General features: G+C 33.1%; 2 protein-coding genes across 4 annotated transcripts; one reads left to right on the forward strand and one right to left on the reverse strand.

The window, feature by feature from the left end:
* Positions 320-12273, forward strand: LOC109326844 (probably inactive leucine-rich repeat receptor-like protein kinase At2g25790). 3 transcript variants are annotated; one of them, XM_019559712.1, is made up of 5 exons: positions 320-478; positions 964-2519; positions 2790-3495; positions 3538-3893; positions 4511-5138. In XM_019559712.1, the coding sequence occupies exons 2-5, from the start codon at positions 1019-1021 to the stop codon at positions 4876-4878; spliced, it is 2931 nt and encodes a 976-aa protein (XP_019415257.1). In that variant the 5' UTR covers positions 320-478; positions 964-1018; the 3' UTR covers positions 4879-5138. The 3 variants fall into 3 exon arrangements, with proteins under 3 accessions (XP_019415257.1, XP_019415258.1, XP_019415256.1); XM_019559713.1 differs by lacking the exon at positions 4511-5138 and adding an exon at positions 12261-12273 and having other exon boundaries at positions 2790-3893; XM_019559711.1 differs by having other exon boundaries at positions 2790-3893.
* Positions 11279-17681, reverse strand: LOC109326845 (homeobox-leucine zipper protein ATHB-15-like). Its single transcript, XM_019559714.1, has 19 exons — positions 17537-17681; positions 17206-17425; positions 16688-16850; positions 16023-16123; positions 15815-15905; positions 15261-15356; positions 15062-15175; positions 14718-14801; positions 14477-14632; positions 14316-14390; positions 14027-14133; positions 13745-13937; positions 13480-13665; positions 13265-13345; positions 12897-13031; positions 12461-12780; positions 12087-12186; positions 11847-11996; positions 11279-11613 (listed from the first exon to the last, which is right to left on the reverse strand). Exons 2-19 carry the CDS (start codon positions 17421-17423, stop codon positions 11467-11469), a joined length of 2517 nt encoding a protein of 838 aa, XP_019415259.1. The 5' UTR covers positions 17424-17425; positions 17537-17681; the 3' UTR covers positions 11279-11466.

The following is an 18226-nucleotide window of genomic DNA, read 5'->3' on the forward strand; positions in this document are numbered from 1 at the left end:
ACCAATGAACATTTCATGAATAACACCAAGAGTTTAGAGTTTAGAAGTGTTTGTTTTGAACGGTCACAGAATTTGTTTGCTACTTTTCCTAGTCCTTCTTAGTCAATGAGGCAGTCAAAAAGAGCATTTTAGTAACAACCCGACAAAATCAGAGGCCTTTCTCCAACATATGTCCTTGTTTCCCTTTCAACCTGTTTCTGTTCAAACATGAATCTAAGAAAGTCAAGGTGCACTTTCGTAATTATCTTCTAAAATTGTGTCAAATTCCACACTATCCACACTTCAATCTCTATTTAAGAACCCACACACACCTCTCTCATGTTCAACCCATCCTCTTCAAATAGTATTTCAATGAATTAATTCACCGCTTTCTCTCTTCCTTTGTTTTCAATCTTAGGTGTTCTCTATATTCAAATCATTTTGACTCAGAGCTTCATCAACAGCACAAAACTAAGTACTCTATAATTATGATATTTGGGTACGTAATTACACCTTTTTAATACCTATTCTACTATATAGCTTTTGCAATTTCTTCTCTAGCTTCCATCATGGTGCATGCATGTTCCTTAATATGAACTGGTGTATATTTAATTAATGGTAGCTAGAACTAATGTTTATAACTCATAGCCACTTTTGTCAGATGCATATTCCTTCTTTTTAATATATATAGTATCATAAAAAAGAATTCACAGTAAGGCTAACCCATACTCTTGTACATTATGTTTTTTAATGATTCTTTTTTTGAAGTGTTGGATGATACATGTTAACATATTCAAATATGATAACTTTGTATTGTAAATTGATGAATATATTTATTGATGCAGTGTAAATTCTTTAAATGTACTAATTTTTAATATGAATATACCCTTTTAAGTAAGTTAAAATATGTAATTGGATACACACTAAGAAAGCATCACTGATATATTAAAAAGTTATGTTAATCATTTTATTCACTTTTTACAGCTTGGGATCCGAGGAGTTAAGTCCAAGGCACATAGAAAACTGATTAGTGTGAAGAATGAAACTCAACATGGCCAAAGCTGCTCCAACATTTTCTTCAAAGTCTCTCTTCATGTTTATATGGCTTTTCATGTTCATGCTCAACTTCAAATCATTACAAGGACAAGAAGAGGTTGAGCTTCTCTTATCTTTCAAAGCTTCAATCCATGACCCTCTTCACTTTCTCTCCAACTGGCTCAATTCATCTTCTATTTGCAAGTGGCATGGCATCACTTGCAGCAACTCTTCCAACGTTAACTCCATTATGCTCTCATCAAAAAACATCTCTGGTGAGATTTCCTCAACCATGTTTCAACTTCCATATGTTACAAACCTTGACCTCTCCAACAACAAGCTTGTTGGAGAAATCAAACTCAACCCTTATTCTTCTCTTTCACCACTCCGTTATCTTAACCTCAGCAACAACAACCTCACAGGTTTTCTGCCACAAACCTTGTTCTCAGTATCCTTTTCAAACCTTGAAACTTTGGACCTCTCCAACAACATGTTTTCTGGTGTCATACCAAACCAAATTGGATTGCTTCCAAGGCTAAAGTATCTTGATATTGGAGGAAATGTTTTGGTTGGAAAGATTCCAAATTCGATAACCAATTTGACCACTTTACAATACCTCACTTTGGCTTCAAACCAATTAGTTGGTGAAATTCCAAAGGACATAGGCCTAATGAAGAGTTTGAAGTGGATTTACTTTGGTTATAACAATCTTTCAGATGAGATACCAAGAAGCATTGGAGAGTTATACTCTTTGAATCACCTTGACCTTGTTTACAACAATCTCACAGGACCATTACCTGAATCTCTTGGAAACCTCACTCACCTTCAGTATCTCTTTCTCTACCAAAACAAACTTTCTGGTCCAATTCCCTTATCCATTTATGAACTCAGAAACCTTGTTTCTCTTGATTTAAGTTATAATTCCCTTTCTGGTGAGATTTCTGAGCTTGTGATTAACCTCCAAAGACTAGAGATTCTTCACCTTTTCTCTAACAGTTTTACTGGAAAAATTCCAAAGTCTTTAACATCTTTGCCTCGGCTTCAAGTCCTTCAATTATGGTCAAACAAGTTAATAGGTGAGATTCCACAAGAGCTAGGAAAACATAACAACCTCACTGTTTTGGACCTTTCCTCCAACAACCTTATAGGGAAGATTCCAGATTCTTTATGTGACTCTGGCATTCTTTTCAAGCTCATTCTTTTCTCCAACGCTTTGGAAGGTGAAATTCCAAATAGCTTAAGCTCTTGCACAAGCTTGGGAAGAGTGCGCCTCCAAGACAACAAGCTTTCTGGCTCATTACCAACAGATCTAACAAAACTTCCTCATATATACATGTTGGATATCTCTGGCAACAAACTTTATGGAAGGATTGATGATAGAAAGTGGAATATGAAAGCACTTCAAATGCTGAGTTTGGCTAATAACAACTTCTCAGGGAACCTTCCAAACACTTTTGGGAGTGCCAAACTAGAGGACCTGGATTTATCACACAATCAATTTTCAGGTTAGAATCTTGGTTAATTCAACATCATATTTATATCATATATGTTTCTTTCTATCTCTCATTTACTCTTAAATTCTTTATAAGTATGCCTTAAAAAGTGCTTCGAAAAGCAAAGAGATCTGAATTGATGCTTTATTTCTATGTACATAATTATTGCATGATCCATACTAACAATCACAAACACATAAAAACCGCTATTAGTTAAAATCATATATGATATTAATATTCAAAATCAAAGATTTGGAGTTAAGTATAAAGTTTATTTTCCAGGTTATATTCCACATGGTTTTGGAAGCTTATCAGAGGTGATGCAATTGAAGCTAAGCAATAACAACCTCTATGGTAACATCCCAGAAGAACTATGTTTGTGCAAGAAGCTTGTGGTTTTAGACTTCAGCCACAACCACCTTACTGGTCACATTCCGGTAAAACTTTCCGAGATGCCAGTTCTTAGTCTTCTTGATTTATCTTCAAACCAACTTACCGGCGAGATTCCAAAAAATCTAGGAAGTGTGGAATCTCTTGTTCAGGTTAATATATCACACAACCATTTTCATGGAAGTTTACCATCCACCGAAGCTTTCCTTGCCATTAATGCAAGTGCAATAACCGGCAACAACCTTTGTGATAGTACTTCAAGTTCAAACAGTTTGCATTTGCCACCATGCAAAAAAAGCAATGATCAAAACCCGACATGGCTCTTCATTTTACTATGTTTTATCGTGGGGTTGGTTGTTTTAACTGTAGCTTATTTTCTCATTGCTTTTGTTCATAGAAGACATAATTTGAAAGTGAGAAGAGTGGAAAAAGAAGATGGCACGTGGGAAATACAATTCTTCGATTATAAGGTGTCGAAAATGATAACAATTGAAGATGTTTTGTCTGCAACTAAAGAAGGAAAAGTGATTTCCAAAGGAAGGAGTTGGGTTTCATACGAAGGAAAGTGTTCAAAGAATGACATGCAATTCATGGTTATAGAAATGAGTGATCCAATTTCACTTCCTTTGAGTTTTTGGGAAGAGATAATGAAGTTTGGGAAGGTTAAGCACCCGAATATTGTTAACCTTATTGCAACATTATCTATGTCATCTGGGAAGAGAGGGTTCTTGGTGTATGAGTATTCATCAAAAGAAAAGACCCTAAGTGATATTTTGAGCAGTTTGAGTTGGGAAAGGCGAAGAAAAATTGCTGTGGGGATTGCAAAAGCATTGAAGTTCTTGCATTGTCACTGTTCCTCGTTTGTTTTGATTGATGAAGTGTCACCAGAGATTGTTTTAGTGGATACTAAGGGTGTCCCTCGTTTGAAGGTCAACCCTTCAGGAATAGCATGTATGGATTTCAAGGGTTCCATTTTTTCACCCTATCTTGCCCCAGGTAATGACTATTTTTCACCTTCAAAATTGTTATGTGTACACAGACTCACATATATATATAGATAGCAGATGTCAGTTTTATATGTACATATAATAATGCTCCTTTTAGGTCACTAACCTTAACAAATAACATGTTTAATAGAATTATTAGTGAATTGTGTTTGAATGAGTGTGAATCTGATATCACTGTTTAGGTAAAAGTAAGGTCGAATAACATATATTACAAACAATCATCCATGACTAGGGTGACAACTAGAGTTGCAGAAAATGTTGAAACTATATATTTTCAATCAAATTATTATATGGTATGTATATGACAGGTTGATTCCTTTCTTTATTTGTTACTATATTATGGTTGTCGCATTTTCATAGGGTGATAAAGTTTTCACAAGTTCATACGTAATATGTAAAAAAAATCTTCAGCTTTCTATTATTGTCTTATCACTTGTCATTCTATCTTATGTCATATCTTAATTGATAAACATTCTTACACTACATGACACATTATTATTTTTATATAAGTGGTGCTAAACATTTTCATATTATATCATATATAAATATAAGTAAAATAATGTTCTTTTTATAGAAAACTGATTATGGGTCCACATAATTTTTCAGAGGCTAGAAAAATGAAAGAAGTGACAGAAAAGAGTGCAATATATGGGTTTGGAGTTATATTGATTGAATTATTGAGTGGAAGAAGAAGTATGGATATAGAAGCAGGGAATGGCATGCACCAGAACATTGTTGAGTGGGCCCAATACTGCTACTCAGATTGTGATGTTGACACGTGGATTGATCCTATGATTAAGGGTGGAGATGCATCATCATCATCATCATCATCCACTAACCAAAACGACATCGTTGAGACTATGAATCTAGCACTGCATTGCACTGCCACAGATCCCAAAGCAAGGCCATGCGCAAGTGAAGTACTCACAGCATTAGTGTCTGTTCATACCAACACTGTACCCACTTTTTGTTGAGTTTCAGCACTTTTGTAATAGTTTTATTTTGTTATGTCTTTTTTTTTATTTTATAATTTCTACTTAATTTGTTGAAAGTTTTTAGTTTAGCATAAGTAAGTTGTTGATCTTGGATTTCTAGGGAAATGTTTGGTTTGACATTTTATATATAAGGGGTATGCTTTGATATGCTACTCATGAGTGTAAAAGTAAGTGTAAATAATTTGAATGCAATGATAAATTAATCATATGAAAGCAATAATGCACCCTCTCTATATAGACTGTATGGTCTAATACTATACAATTTGTACTTCTTAGACTATGTGTTGTTTTTACAGTCTCAAACATTTATTCGTGGAATCTTCTTAGTGATCGATTCGTCGGGTTTTCTTTCTCCTTTTTGAAATGGGTTTAGAATCCATCTAGTTGCATTTCTTGTAATAGTTAATATTTTTGTAGATAGGAGTATCACTTAGAAATTAGTTAATATTTTAATAAATGATGTATAGTCATTGCCACTGTTTTCGCCCAATACTTAGAAATTAAATCTCATTGTTTTTTTAATTTCACACATTTTCTATTGGATATGTTCCCTAATTCAGTGAAAGCATCATAAGATGCGGGCCCTCATGAAATGTTTGGCTATTGAATTATAGGTGTGGAGGACCAAGACAATATGTAGAGTTAGAAAGGGAAATTTTGGGTTAAAATTAGGTAAGAGAAAATATAGTGAATATATAAGAATTATAGATATATAGCCTATTTTTGTAATTTTTTTGTTAGATTTCAATAGCAAGTTAAATTTATTAAAGGAGTTTATAGAAATAAAATTGTTTCCTCTTACATATATATTAATTTTTATCAATCAAATTAATACTTTTAAGGAGTATAATGAACATTCAACGTTTCAACCCATACACAATTATAAAATACACAAATCATAAAGTAATTCTTATTATAAGTCACATTTAAAAAATATTTTTGTGTATATATAAGTCACAGGCGTGTTGAGAGGCACCGTCGTATCTGCCAGCCACTTTCCTATTATTTATAATGTGTAGTTTGTATATCATAAATGTCAAATATAATATTTTGTGTTAAATATTTATAATCTACAATTGAATTTATTCGATTGGTGTAATATACAATTTTTTTCATAAGAAATTAAATTGAACATTCATGTTCTACATTAAAAACTGATAATCATATATAAGAAGAAGAAATAGTTAACCAAATAATATGGAATGCTAATATAACTGTTAATAAATTTCAGAGTCGCAATTATTTTTACGTATTTTTTTTAATATATGTGAATTGTTGTTAGTTGTAAGTGTCTTATAAATAGTAATAATTAGTGAAAATCATGTATATATGGAACAATAATTAAGAGACAATTACTTGATTTCCTTGTATTTTTTTGACAAATATTTTATTTCATTATATATAAAAGCATAAAAATATCTTAATATATTAATTTTCCTTTTGTTTTTTTTTGTAGTACTCATTTCTTTATTAATGAAAAAGATCATCAGTATATATGAGTTCATGAATGGCTATACAACTTTCATTAAGGTTTTGGGAAGTTTTAGAAAGCGCCTTAAGAACTAAAGTTTAAAACGTTGATGTTGTACTTTGAAGGAGTTTGGTTTTAATTAAGAAAATAACATAAACACAGTACTATTAAGTTGCCAACCCTAGATGGAACTAGGAGGATTGGATCGAATGGGAAAGTGAATGTTTTTTGGTCTTTAGAGGAGAGAGTGGAAACGATAGAACAACACTCATCATTATGAAGTGGACCACATTTTAGTTATTCTCTAGGGTTTTAATCATATTTGTCGTCCACTCTTTGCACAAAAGCAAAAAGAATATCATTATACCATTAAGCGTACAATCACAGATTCGTAGTACTCAAACAGCATGCAAAAACACACTCATACATATTGATACATACATTACTGAGACCTAATGATGCAATCACATTCAATGTTCCATTTGTCATAATAAGACAATCACAAAAATCTAATTCACTCATAGACATTCAACACAAACTTCTGCCATTATATAGAATGATAAGGGAACGCATTTTTCTCATTTCCTTTTTCAGTTTGAATGCAAACTGTAATTGAGACCTTTAAACAATGTTATGATTATGAGACTGATAAAAGATCACTTATTAGATTTCTTCCATATGGATACTCTTCATTCCATGATGCAAGTTTGAATCTATGATAGTTGTACAAACAAAATCAACAGTGATGGCCGTCTGATATCTTTTCATACTTTTATAATAATTTAATTTTAGATACGTGACCTATGAGAATGAAAGTTCAGAAATGAACTCAACCATACTATAAATGTAGGTATTTATATAAGTGAATGGACTCATAAATCTAATATTTTAGAGTGCGGTCAAAAACTCATATATCTTTCTTTTAATGTGACAAAACAAGCTAACTGAGAATAAGTTAAAGAGCTTTGACAGAATTGTATACCTAAGGGTTGTATCAAATTTCTTTCAGCATTGTTTAGAACTTAAATATACTCAAAAACAGATTCAATGTTTGTAGGTTGGCTTTGACTTAGTTACAAATATGAACGCATACCATGTCTTAAACTCTAACACTTCAATGTAGTTAGTACTTAGTACCTTTGGCCTAATTCTTTCTTTCTCTATATAGAATAATGCACTAGATTTGGGTTAGTGTGTATATAATTAAACATTAAATGCAATCCACTTAGATAAAAGTAGTACATTAATGGGATCTTTCCAACCAGGTCTGTCCACAATTTCTAGAGACCAACTTTCCTTCCATGTTATGATGATAGTGCAGAGAATTCTATTTTTATATATTAAATTTTCCTTCTTTTTTCTTCTTTTTGTTTTGAATAATCTTTTCTCATTTCATGGCCTCAGAGTAATGATGGTAGTGCAAGAATCTTTTTTTATCTTTTGTTCAATCAGAACTCTTAGAATGGTAGAAGATTCCACAAGAAAAGATGGGTCTAAGCATAAAAATGTAAAGAAGAAATAATGAGAAGTAAACCAGCTCAGTGTAGCTGGCATGAATACATATCATATGCTGCAATGTTTTGTTCTTCTCAAAAGACCCCAAGATTTTAATCATAGCCCTTGGAGACCATGCAAAAGGTTCTTTGGCTTCATTCATTTAAGTCAAAAAAGCTCCTTTGCTTCAAACATATTTTTTGTGAAGTCTTGTTCTTTGGTTATCTTTTGTAGTAGCAAGTGTTTGAAACGTTAATGTCTTCAAATTTATCTCATTTACTTTGTAGAACATTTTTCATTTTTTGCTTCTTTCTTAAAAGACAGCTTGCTTTTGTTTTGAGACTTTATTGTACTTTAATCATCATATTGGATCCACGTGCATCCCATCAAGATATTGCACCCACCCACTTGACTCAATCCATGGAGTTCAAAGTGGCTAGAAAAGGGATTTACCTAGTGGCTTTAATGCTTTGGACAAATGCATTTGAAAAGTTATAGCAGTATGAAAGCTATTGGAATTCTTGAGGCATCAAATCAACCATTGTATATATGCAAATTAAGGGAATAATAGATCTAGTTGGTGGTAACTAAGAGCAAGCTTTTGACATCTAATTAGAATAGAAAATAAGAAAATATGCTAAGGAGAAAACCTACTATGCATATTAAGAATGATGCTTTTGCCTCATATAGATAGGTAGTCTTATATGTTGTATCAACTTAAGTGTCGGAATTAGAATGTAGGTGTACAAAAAATAAGGCAAGACCAACTATAATCAAATGATAACAACCAAAATAAATGTAAGGTGATGTAAGTGTTTAGCATTGCTCAATATTAATGTCACAAACTTGAGCATTGAGAAGTTAAAAAACTCATGAGCTCATAAATGAATATTGAAAGATCTGCAACTTGACTGTGTATGTAGCAACACTCTGACTTAGCAGAAAATGCACACAGAAATGCTAATTATTGTGGTTTTCACTTAATCAGAGGAATCAATGGAATGGTTACACAAATTTGCTGTGTTTAAATCTAATTCGTTGTTTAGTTGATAATAATTCATTCTAAACTAATAATCAACGTGTTGCTTTAGTGCTCCCACTATATCCCGGAAAGATCAAAATGTCAATGGTTCGATTTTTAGGAGCAACATTCATTGGGAGGGGAAGCCACACACCCCGAAATTGATTAATGCCTAACTCATAGGGTAAGAGGATCATAGTCACATGATACGCAATTCTCTTTGGTATGAGTATAAAGTACACAATATGTTATATTATCAAATACCGATACGCTAGAGATATATTTAATAAGGTTTTTATAGCTTCGTGCACAGTTGTTTCTAGCAATATTTATTATGGGTTTGAATCAACTTTTGCTTCACCTTAAGAGAAATACTCAATGATAAAATTATTTCTTGTTTGTTACAACTCATTCATGTAGGTGAGTGTATGTCACAAATTACTATTCTTTTCTTTGTTCTTTATTTTACTTAAACTATAGATGAAAATTCAGTTCTTTTCTCATAGGGAACCAATTCACCAAAAAACTATAAATTGTTATGCAAGAATCATTTTATAGTTCTCTACCGAAATGAGATAATTGTGTTTAAATGTAAAGGATACCAAAAATAAAATAATGAATGATTCTAACAGACTTAAGTCACTTTTGACTGTGATATAAACTTTATGCTAGTGAATCTAATTAAAAGAGGCTTTACTTCTGTAATTGTCTGTAAGAGTTTGATTTGGCTCTCATTGGATAAAGTGCTGGGTCAAATATCACATCAACACCCTACCACTTTCAAAAACAAAAGAAACACACTTTTAAGGGACTCTGGGGTCTATTTCCCTTTCAGTATTGATAGTAATAACCCAAGTAAAGCAATGACAATTTTGTGTCCTTTTCTTATTCCTGATATCCTCAATGTTAGATTATGTAACCCAATTCATGATTTGAACTAGGCTTCAGAAGAAACAGAGAACCACTCTTTTAAACAATACATGTTACAAATTGTTCTTATTTCTGCCACCATTAAGGAATGAAAGAAGTGATTTAGAACATAACTTAAAACTAAAGATAAACGATAAGGTAGTGTTTTCGAATAGTTTCATTATAGTTTCTACAATATAAATGCAACATAATCACACCATTAATTTAAAACCTTGCATGTCATATCATATGTAGAATGAAGTGATTCTGCTAATATCACCAAAGATGAAAAAAATGCAAATTTTATTATATGTAGACGTAAGAAATAAACAACATGAAGTGGGTTTTGTTATCTAGACGTAAGAAATTAATACTGAAATGGACCTCACCATAGAGATAGTGAAATAAGGCATTAACTCAAAGAAAATGTCAAAAACTTAACCTCAAATATTGATACTAGTTTATATCTGTGTAGCCTCAATGATAGACTCTAGAGGGAAATGAATTGGTAGATTAAGAAATGGAATCTATAAATGTGTAACATCACTCTCAACTCTCTTAACACTTTAACTTTCACAATGCTTGATAAGACACCGTGAAAAGATTATCAAGTGTCATTTCTAAGTGACAAATTGTAGTGCAGGTTTGTGCATTAAACATATCACTATGTTTCTCAATGCTATTCGCCTAAGAGCCAATGGGGCCAAGTGGTCAATACTCAATATAAAGAGAATGGTAGAACCCCCATTTTCCTCCAATTCCACACAGAGTTATTCTATATTAATGTGGTGATGGACAAAAGTATCAAAAGATAAGGATTATGGTCATATTCTAAACCACTATTACTATATATATCTTCTGAAATCTTTTAATTATTACTTTTTATAACCAATGATATCCTCTAACTTTATGGATAAGAGATAATTTTTTTTCAAGATGTGTGTTATTCATCTCAACAAATGTCACTTGTAGTAATGAAACCATATTACGTGTTTTTTTATGATTACACCCAATTTTCTGTATAGAAGTATAAACACCTGTAAAAGAAAGTCTTGTACTGTTCTATATGAAAGTATAACTTTTTTAAGAAAAATTTCGGTTAGATTTATATGTAAATTTTGTCTTTTGGCATATAAACCATACGGACAACTTAGGGTGTAACCATTAATAAATGGGGTTTGAAATTTTAATCCCATAAACATTGCTCACATAAGGTCCAGTAATTGAAAAGTGGCCAATAGAGCATGTATGTGTTAAAATAAAAGGAAGAGGAAAAGAATAAAAAGAGATGTGTGCCCACAATTATCAGAGACCATAAAGGAAACAAATAAGAGAAAAAGATGTATGCAATGTGTAAAATTTTTAATCATGATTGACTTTTAAGTGAAAGTAATACAAATAAATAGTGAATAATGTATTGATTGTGTATAAATCTCTTCATTGTCGCTGTATAGATATTACACCGATGAATAAATAAGGGGTGATAACCAAAAAATATGGGGCCATAGATAGATCATGGATTCATGGAGCAGGATATGCTCACAACAGTGTAATAATAATAATAGTTATATAGAGCATTAATCTAGGAATTCTCCAAAGTGAAAATGAAAAGGATACTATCTATATTCTGCTCTACTTTACTAAATCATATATATTTTGTTCTTAAATCTTATCAAACAAAAGACCAATTGATAAACATGAAACATATGCAATGAGCTGTTTCTTCTTCATTTAGTACTTTCCATGCCACTGCTCTCTCATAGGACACTGTCCTTTCCATGCTGGACAAACATATACCACCTTGAATGCACATAAAACCCTGCACCAAAATAATACTACCTTTTTAGAAAGTGAAGGCCAACTAATATTTAATTTATTTGAGACTATGCATAAAAAATTAGTACTTCAATTTCACTTAGTTAAAATTAAAAGTATCAAAGCTTTAGAAAGATAAACATAGTCCAAGGAGAAAAGAAGGATATACTCTTATGTCCTAATTGGAAAAGACAATGAAAGAACACAAGGAAATCTAATTTTCTTGTCTTACGATACCTGTTGCATTATCTGAGGGAACTCAGAGTACAATGTTTTCGTTCCATTTTCGTCGAAAATCTTTTCCGGGGTGATGTCTTGGAGTGCAACCAAGGTTGTTTCTAGCATGTCAAGTCCAGCTTGATTTGCAAATGTGAAAACAGGTAGTGCCTAACAAAATCATATTATAAAGATAGAAATAATTAGCATGTAAGGATAAGCAGGAGAACATAATTCTGAATGGAGATAAAAAGAAATTACCTTTAAAGAGCAGCATAAAATTGCATCTGAGTGATGCCAAAGAAATTTGAGAATGGACTCATTGCCATCACACTTAAGGAGTTCTACCCCTAAGTAGAACCTGCAAAGAATTCCAGAACTCAATACATTTGGAAGCTTTCTATACAGATTTAGAATGATAAAAGAAGTAATCAGAATAAAGAAAGAAGTTTGAAATGGACCTCGGATCAACATAAAACACTTAGTATAGAACTAAATTTGCATCTACCTAGCTGATATGTGCATGCCATGTACTTATATAACTTATATAGTCATGCTTCCTTGCAATTCAAGAAACTTCAGTGAAATCATATAATTTAGCAGTCATGCATAGTCGGGCTTTAAGTGACACACACCTATAGCTGTTACAAATCCATCGAGCAAGTGTTTGTGCCTCAGGAGTGCCAGGTGGTAAGCGAAAAGCATCATGAGAACCAAATCGCGACGGAGAAAGAGCTGATGAAACCCTTTGAACAGATGCAATAATATTGCGGACATACTGCCGGGCCATAGTTGCTATACTCTCTTGAAGGTGGATTTCACATGCAAACATAAATGCTATTGTCATCACAGATTTTGTGGAATGACCTGAATTGTCACCAGCTGCTTTGTTCCCTATGGTTCCAACATCAAGAGCAGAAGCAAGATCAAGTGTACGGTTTGGACTCGCAGCATCCTACATCATATAGAGGATAAAGGAATCAAAATCATTATTCAAACAAAAGGCGAAGCAGACAACAATTTTCGAAACAAGTACAATAAAGTTATATGTCAAGCCAACTTTACACATACTCTGCCAGAATCAAGTGGTATGATCCGAAAACCAGAAGGTAAAATTGGTGGATCATCAGATAAAGATGCATCAATTGGAGCAAAAATGAGTTCTGCACTGGTGCCAGCGGCATGCTCATCCACTCCACTACAAAGCTGGGGACAGGTGCAACCAGAAAGACTGTTAGCTATGACTTAGTTTGGTAAGAATCTTCAAAGTTATATGCAGATATCAGTGTTTTAGTTATTCATTTATAGTGCAAATTAACAAGTGTTTTATACTTTATTATAGACCATTAGTCTACATATGCCTAGAACTGTTATATTAGTGTATTTTTAAATGGAAAGTCATGCTTCTGGATATAGATGATGTTAAAAATTATACTTACTTGCAAGAGGAAAACATCACCAGGTATAGTCATGTCGTCCCTATAGTAGCCCATGTTTTCAAGCTTAATAACCTCCATGAACTGTTTTAGAGATCAAGTTTGTGATACACACAAAAACAAGAAAACCAAAAGAATGTTAGTGCATTAAGGAAACAAAGATATATGTCTTCAAAAACGGGTAGACTACAAAATTTGGAGTAAAAATAATAACTTGCCTCTTCATGCTCAATTGTGTGAGATAATGGAAGAATAACCTGACCCCCAAAACCTCCTGCTTGTGGCCCTGGCAAGGTACAAGGTCCAGCTTTAATAGCAGCAGCTGAGTAAGCATCGATACGGCTATCTGCCCATTCTGATCGGTGCTCCCGCAAGAATCTAAGAAGAATCACTGGAGGTACATTCTACAAATACAGATAGCATGAAACGACTAAATACTTTGCAGTTAACTCATCCACATTGATGTGCATATACTATATATACCTGTAACAAAATGGATGCTTTGGCACATAGTATGGAGCTTGTCACCGAAGGAAATCCATTATTATATCCGAGATTTACTCCCATCATCTTGCTAGGTGATGAATTCACATGTAGAGTGATACCATCAACGCCATCACTCTCTAACATGGACCAACCATCATCTGCAAAACCATTGACAGCTTCGTTGAAGCCCCTGCAAAACAAGGAAGTTGAAGTTAGATTACTATTTAACAAGTCAATGTAATTATTTCTTAGAACATTGCAAAGGATGATGTCACAAACTTGCTCAAACGTTGACTAAGTGCACGTAGAGCTGCAGGCCTTCTTCCCGATCCTGCGACACATGGCTGGGAAACCTCTTGAGAAATTTGCCGCAAATGACGTAATGCCTGAATGACAATTACAGAGTTATAAAAACAGTTAAGTCCAAATTCCATCCCTTTATATCCTTACCTGTATTTAACATTAACGAAATTACGCAAAGCTTATGTCGATATAAGGGACTATAGTTCTTAGCAAGATGAGATAATATATAAGCATGGATATTACTAGGCCGAAACAAGAGTCATACCGCCATAGTTTTCCTTTGTGCTAGAAGCATGGATGACTCATAAAGTGGGCGCAAAACCTCAGGTACACTCCAGGGCTGATTTCAAAGAGCTAGCAGCATTAAGCAAGGAACAAATTTTCTTTCCATTATTATAGAGTAAAGGTATTTAAACATTTTCTGACCTCTAAAACAATATGATCAACAATATGAATAATAGATCCCCCTCCTTCACAAGGTCTAATCAGATACCCGCTTGGCATCATGTCTGCTCTAATAAAATGCTGCACTGGTGGCATAGAAGGACCATTTTGAGTGTTGTTAAGTGATCTTTCACAGACCTGAAAATTCATTGTTAAAAAAAACATAATTACAACTTCACATAAGAGTTAGGCTAGGAAAGAAGAACTAGAGTGAGTCACATACCACAAGACTACCGTCTTCTAAAAGAGATGTGTAGCGAAGCAACCAGAAGTCACGACCAGGTGCCAAAGTTGTTGGCGCATACAACTAAGAAAGACGCCAAAAGATGGAGAGAAAAAAGATTTATCAATGCTGCCATGTACTAAATAAAAATGTTATTTGAAAAACTGATTCAGATTACTTCTTATGACACTTTATAGTTTATGAACAAGGTATGGGTACATTATGCAAAAAACTATCATGTACTGACCGTATCATGAGAAGTTCTTGGAATTAGTTGTTCTAGTAATACTGCTCTAAAGTAAATTATTCAGAATTTGGGAGATTATGTTGGCCTGCCATAATACCTGCATGTAAATCAGTTCAATGGTTCCTCCATTTGCAGTGGACATCAAATTTAGAACATCCACAGTTCGGCAATCACGAAACCATGACAGCCGATCTTTGAGGATTTCAGCAACCTGTACACAACATTTTTGCCATTAATAACTTTCTCTGCTTCAACGGAATTTCTCACCTTAATAACAAAATCAGAAAGAAACTTACCCTGGCAGGTTCTAAACCCACAAGGCCACAGGCTCGTGCTGCGACTCCAGGGCAACCATGAGAAATAGCAACGATTCCAATGGAATCCGGACCAGGCTGCACATATTAAAAGTTAATCATGTTGAGGCTCAGATGATGTGGTGAACAAGTTGCTTTGCTAAATTAAAGCACATATACTATGTTAGTGACTTCTGATTACCTATTCACACTCCTTATTAATCAATTAACTACAGTTTTACAAAATCATCATTAAAATCATGATCAAGTAGTAACTTGTGAATGAAATCAGGCCCTCCAAAGTGCAAGGTGCACAGCACTTTAGAGAATAATTGAGAAATTAAAGTTTGTGATCATCATAATATATTAGCATATATATATAACAAATCATGTTTTCATTGTTGGACCATTGTTGATTTCTTAATCAATATAGATACATTAGTACACTTTAGAGGAGCTAAACATCTAGTGAATAGATAATTTAGAATGTGAATAGCATTACCATAAGATGGAATTGACACATTGAAATAATAATGAAAAGAAAGAGAATGGTGAACCTTCATCCCGGGCATTTGGACCCACTCAACAGCAGTTCCAGTGGCCTTGGAAAGAAACTCTGCTAAAGTTTCATCTGCAATGGACAAAAGTCTACATAGTAGACACAAACACAGTAATAGTACATGGCAGTGAGAATAGAATATAGGATAGTATCAAACAACAAATGAAATGAAGAATAATTGAATAAGCATTTAACTGTTAACTAACCCAGCAGGGCTTGCATCCCTTGGTGGATGCTGAGGTGTCAATTGTCTCTGACCACTTGTTACCACTGACTCACAGCTTGTGTCTGTTGTGGCAAGAGTTGTCTGCTAAATAAAGTACAGTAACCACAACTTAGTCACAACAAAAAGTACTTAACATGTATCTCACCAAACAAAAAGTGTGCTTAGCATGTTTTATCTGATATAATGTACAAGAATGATGTAATGAAAAAGAGTGTGCAAATAATATTCTTAATATAAAGAATGATATTTTTTTGTAATCTATGTTTCCTCACATCTCTGACTCATGCTAAGGTAGTAACTAGTAAGGTGGTCAAGCCTAATTTTTTTAAAAAGATAAATATAACTAAATAATGAAAAAAATACTATACAGGTATTGAATTAGATTGAAGTGTGATGCAGTATGAATGTAAGAAAAATATATATTTTCAAGCACATGAATCATGCAATCCGGTATCATCAAAATTATTTAACTATAATAATTAGAATAATAATAACAATAATACTAAAATCATATATATGTGGCAATATATAATTTATTGTTTAGTTGGTAGTTTACAAATGAAAGTGTATTAGCAGAATATGTGTATGTATGCATAATTCATAGACTCAAAAGTGTTAAATATAGAAATAGTAAATAGTAATTACATTATGTGTGGTGTGTTGGCGGAAAAAGCTGTTTTCATACACAAGCTGAGACACCTGATTCTGCAATCTGTCATTTTCCTCCATCAGTAGCTTATTCATTGCTGTTAGCTTTCTGTTCACACTTTGCAACCGTGACGCTTCCTTCCGCTGTTTCTCTCTACATCTTTTGTAACAACAAAAACAAACAAAACACCATAATTACAAAAACTAGTTATTTCCAACTTAAATACTTCAACTAAGAGGCAAATAAATTAATAAAAAACAAGGAGCTTTTAATTCTTTTCTGTAAGTTGATTACAGGAAATGTAAAAATTAGTAACCAATTTTAATTCTAAGTGCATCCATATGCTATTTAAAAAGGAAACCTTTTTTCTAAGGAGCTGTAGTAAATTTGATTATAAGTTGTTTTAAATTATGAATACAAAATGAGCCTAATCCAAAAAGAATTGAAGCAATTATTTTTTGGATAAGATTCATATATGAAGCAAAAAAATGAAGAAAAGAGAAGGGGTATGTACCTTCGGTTCTGGAACCAAACCTTGATCTGCTTAGGTTCAATATGGGAGAGAATGGGGCACTCTCTAATAAGCTGTTGGCGACGAAGTGAACTTGGTTTAGGGCATTCATGGTAAAGCCTCTCAAGTGCTTCAACCTGTTCTGGTGTATACCTCACATATTTTCCATTATCCATTAAAACATTGCTCCCTTCTTTGCAGCTTGAGCTTAATGTCATCATCACTGAAAACCCATTTCATTTTTCTCAATTTCAAAACCAAAAAACAAAACTTTTCTCTAAAGGGTAGCAAAAAAAGTATAACTTTAATAGATAGGATATATATATATAAGTACCTATGGCTATGATATTGCTTTGATCAGATAACAAAGCTTAAGAACTTGAGATCACTCAGTCATATATATGAAAGTGAAGAAAGGAGAATGTGAGATGCTTCAAACTTGAAAATGGTACTTGATTAGAGTTTGTTTATGATAGTTTTTGTTGATTGTATTATATGGCTGAGGAGAGAGAGATATGAATAAAGTGATTGAAAATTAGAAAATGTAGTTTTAGTTTATTTATTTTATTTTGTGTATGTATAGAAGGAAAAGGACTAGTGAGGAGAAAAATTGTGATGGGGACAGAAAGAAAAGCCCTAATATCAGACAGAATAAAATGAACATTTTTTTGTTTTCACATCATTTGCTTCTTGCTTATGTTTTTAATTTAAGCTGTTTTGCTTGCTGTTTTTGATGTTGCTTTTCTTGCAATACTTTGTTTTAGTACTTTCCAACACTTATCACAGAGGAGTGTTGTGAGAAGCAAACGGTGAAATGTGTCTCATACTCTCACTCCATAACGCGTGCACTGTGAAGTAATGGAGTATGGTACAAAGTTATTACTACTTATTAGACAAAAGCTGAAAGATAGATACAGCTTTCAGTTCATTTATATATCTCGTACCATGTTATGTATGCTACTACCACTGTCAAAAAATATTGTCCCCGATTCCTTTAAATAAAACATTCCATTTGCCAATGCTC

The sequence above is a fragment of the Lupinus angustifolius genome, chromosome LG14 (assembly GCF_001865875.1).
Source record: "Lupinus angustifolius cultivar Tanjil chromosome LG14, LupAngTanjil_v1.0, whole genome shotgun sequence".
Lineage (NCBI taxonomy): Eukaryota > Viridiplantae > Streptophyta > Magnoliopsida > Fabales > Fabaceae > Lupinus > Lupinus angustifolius.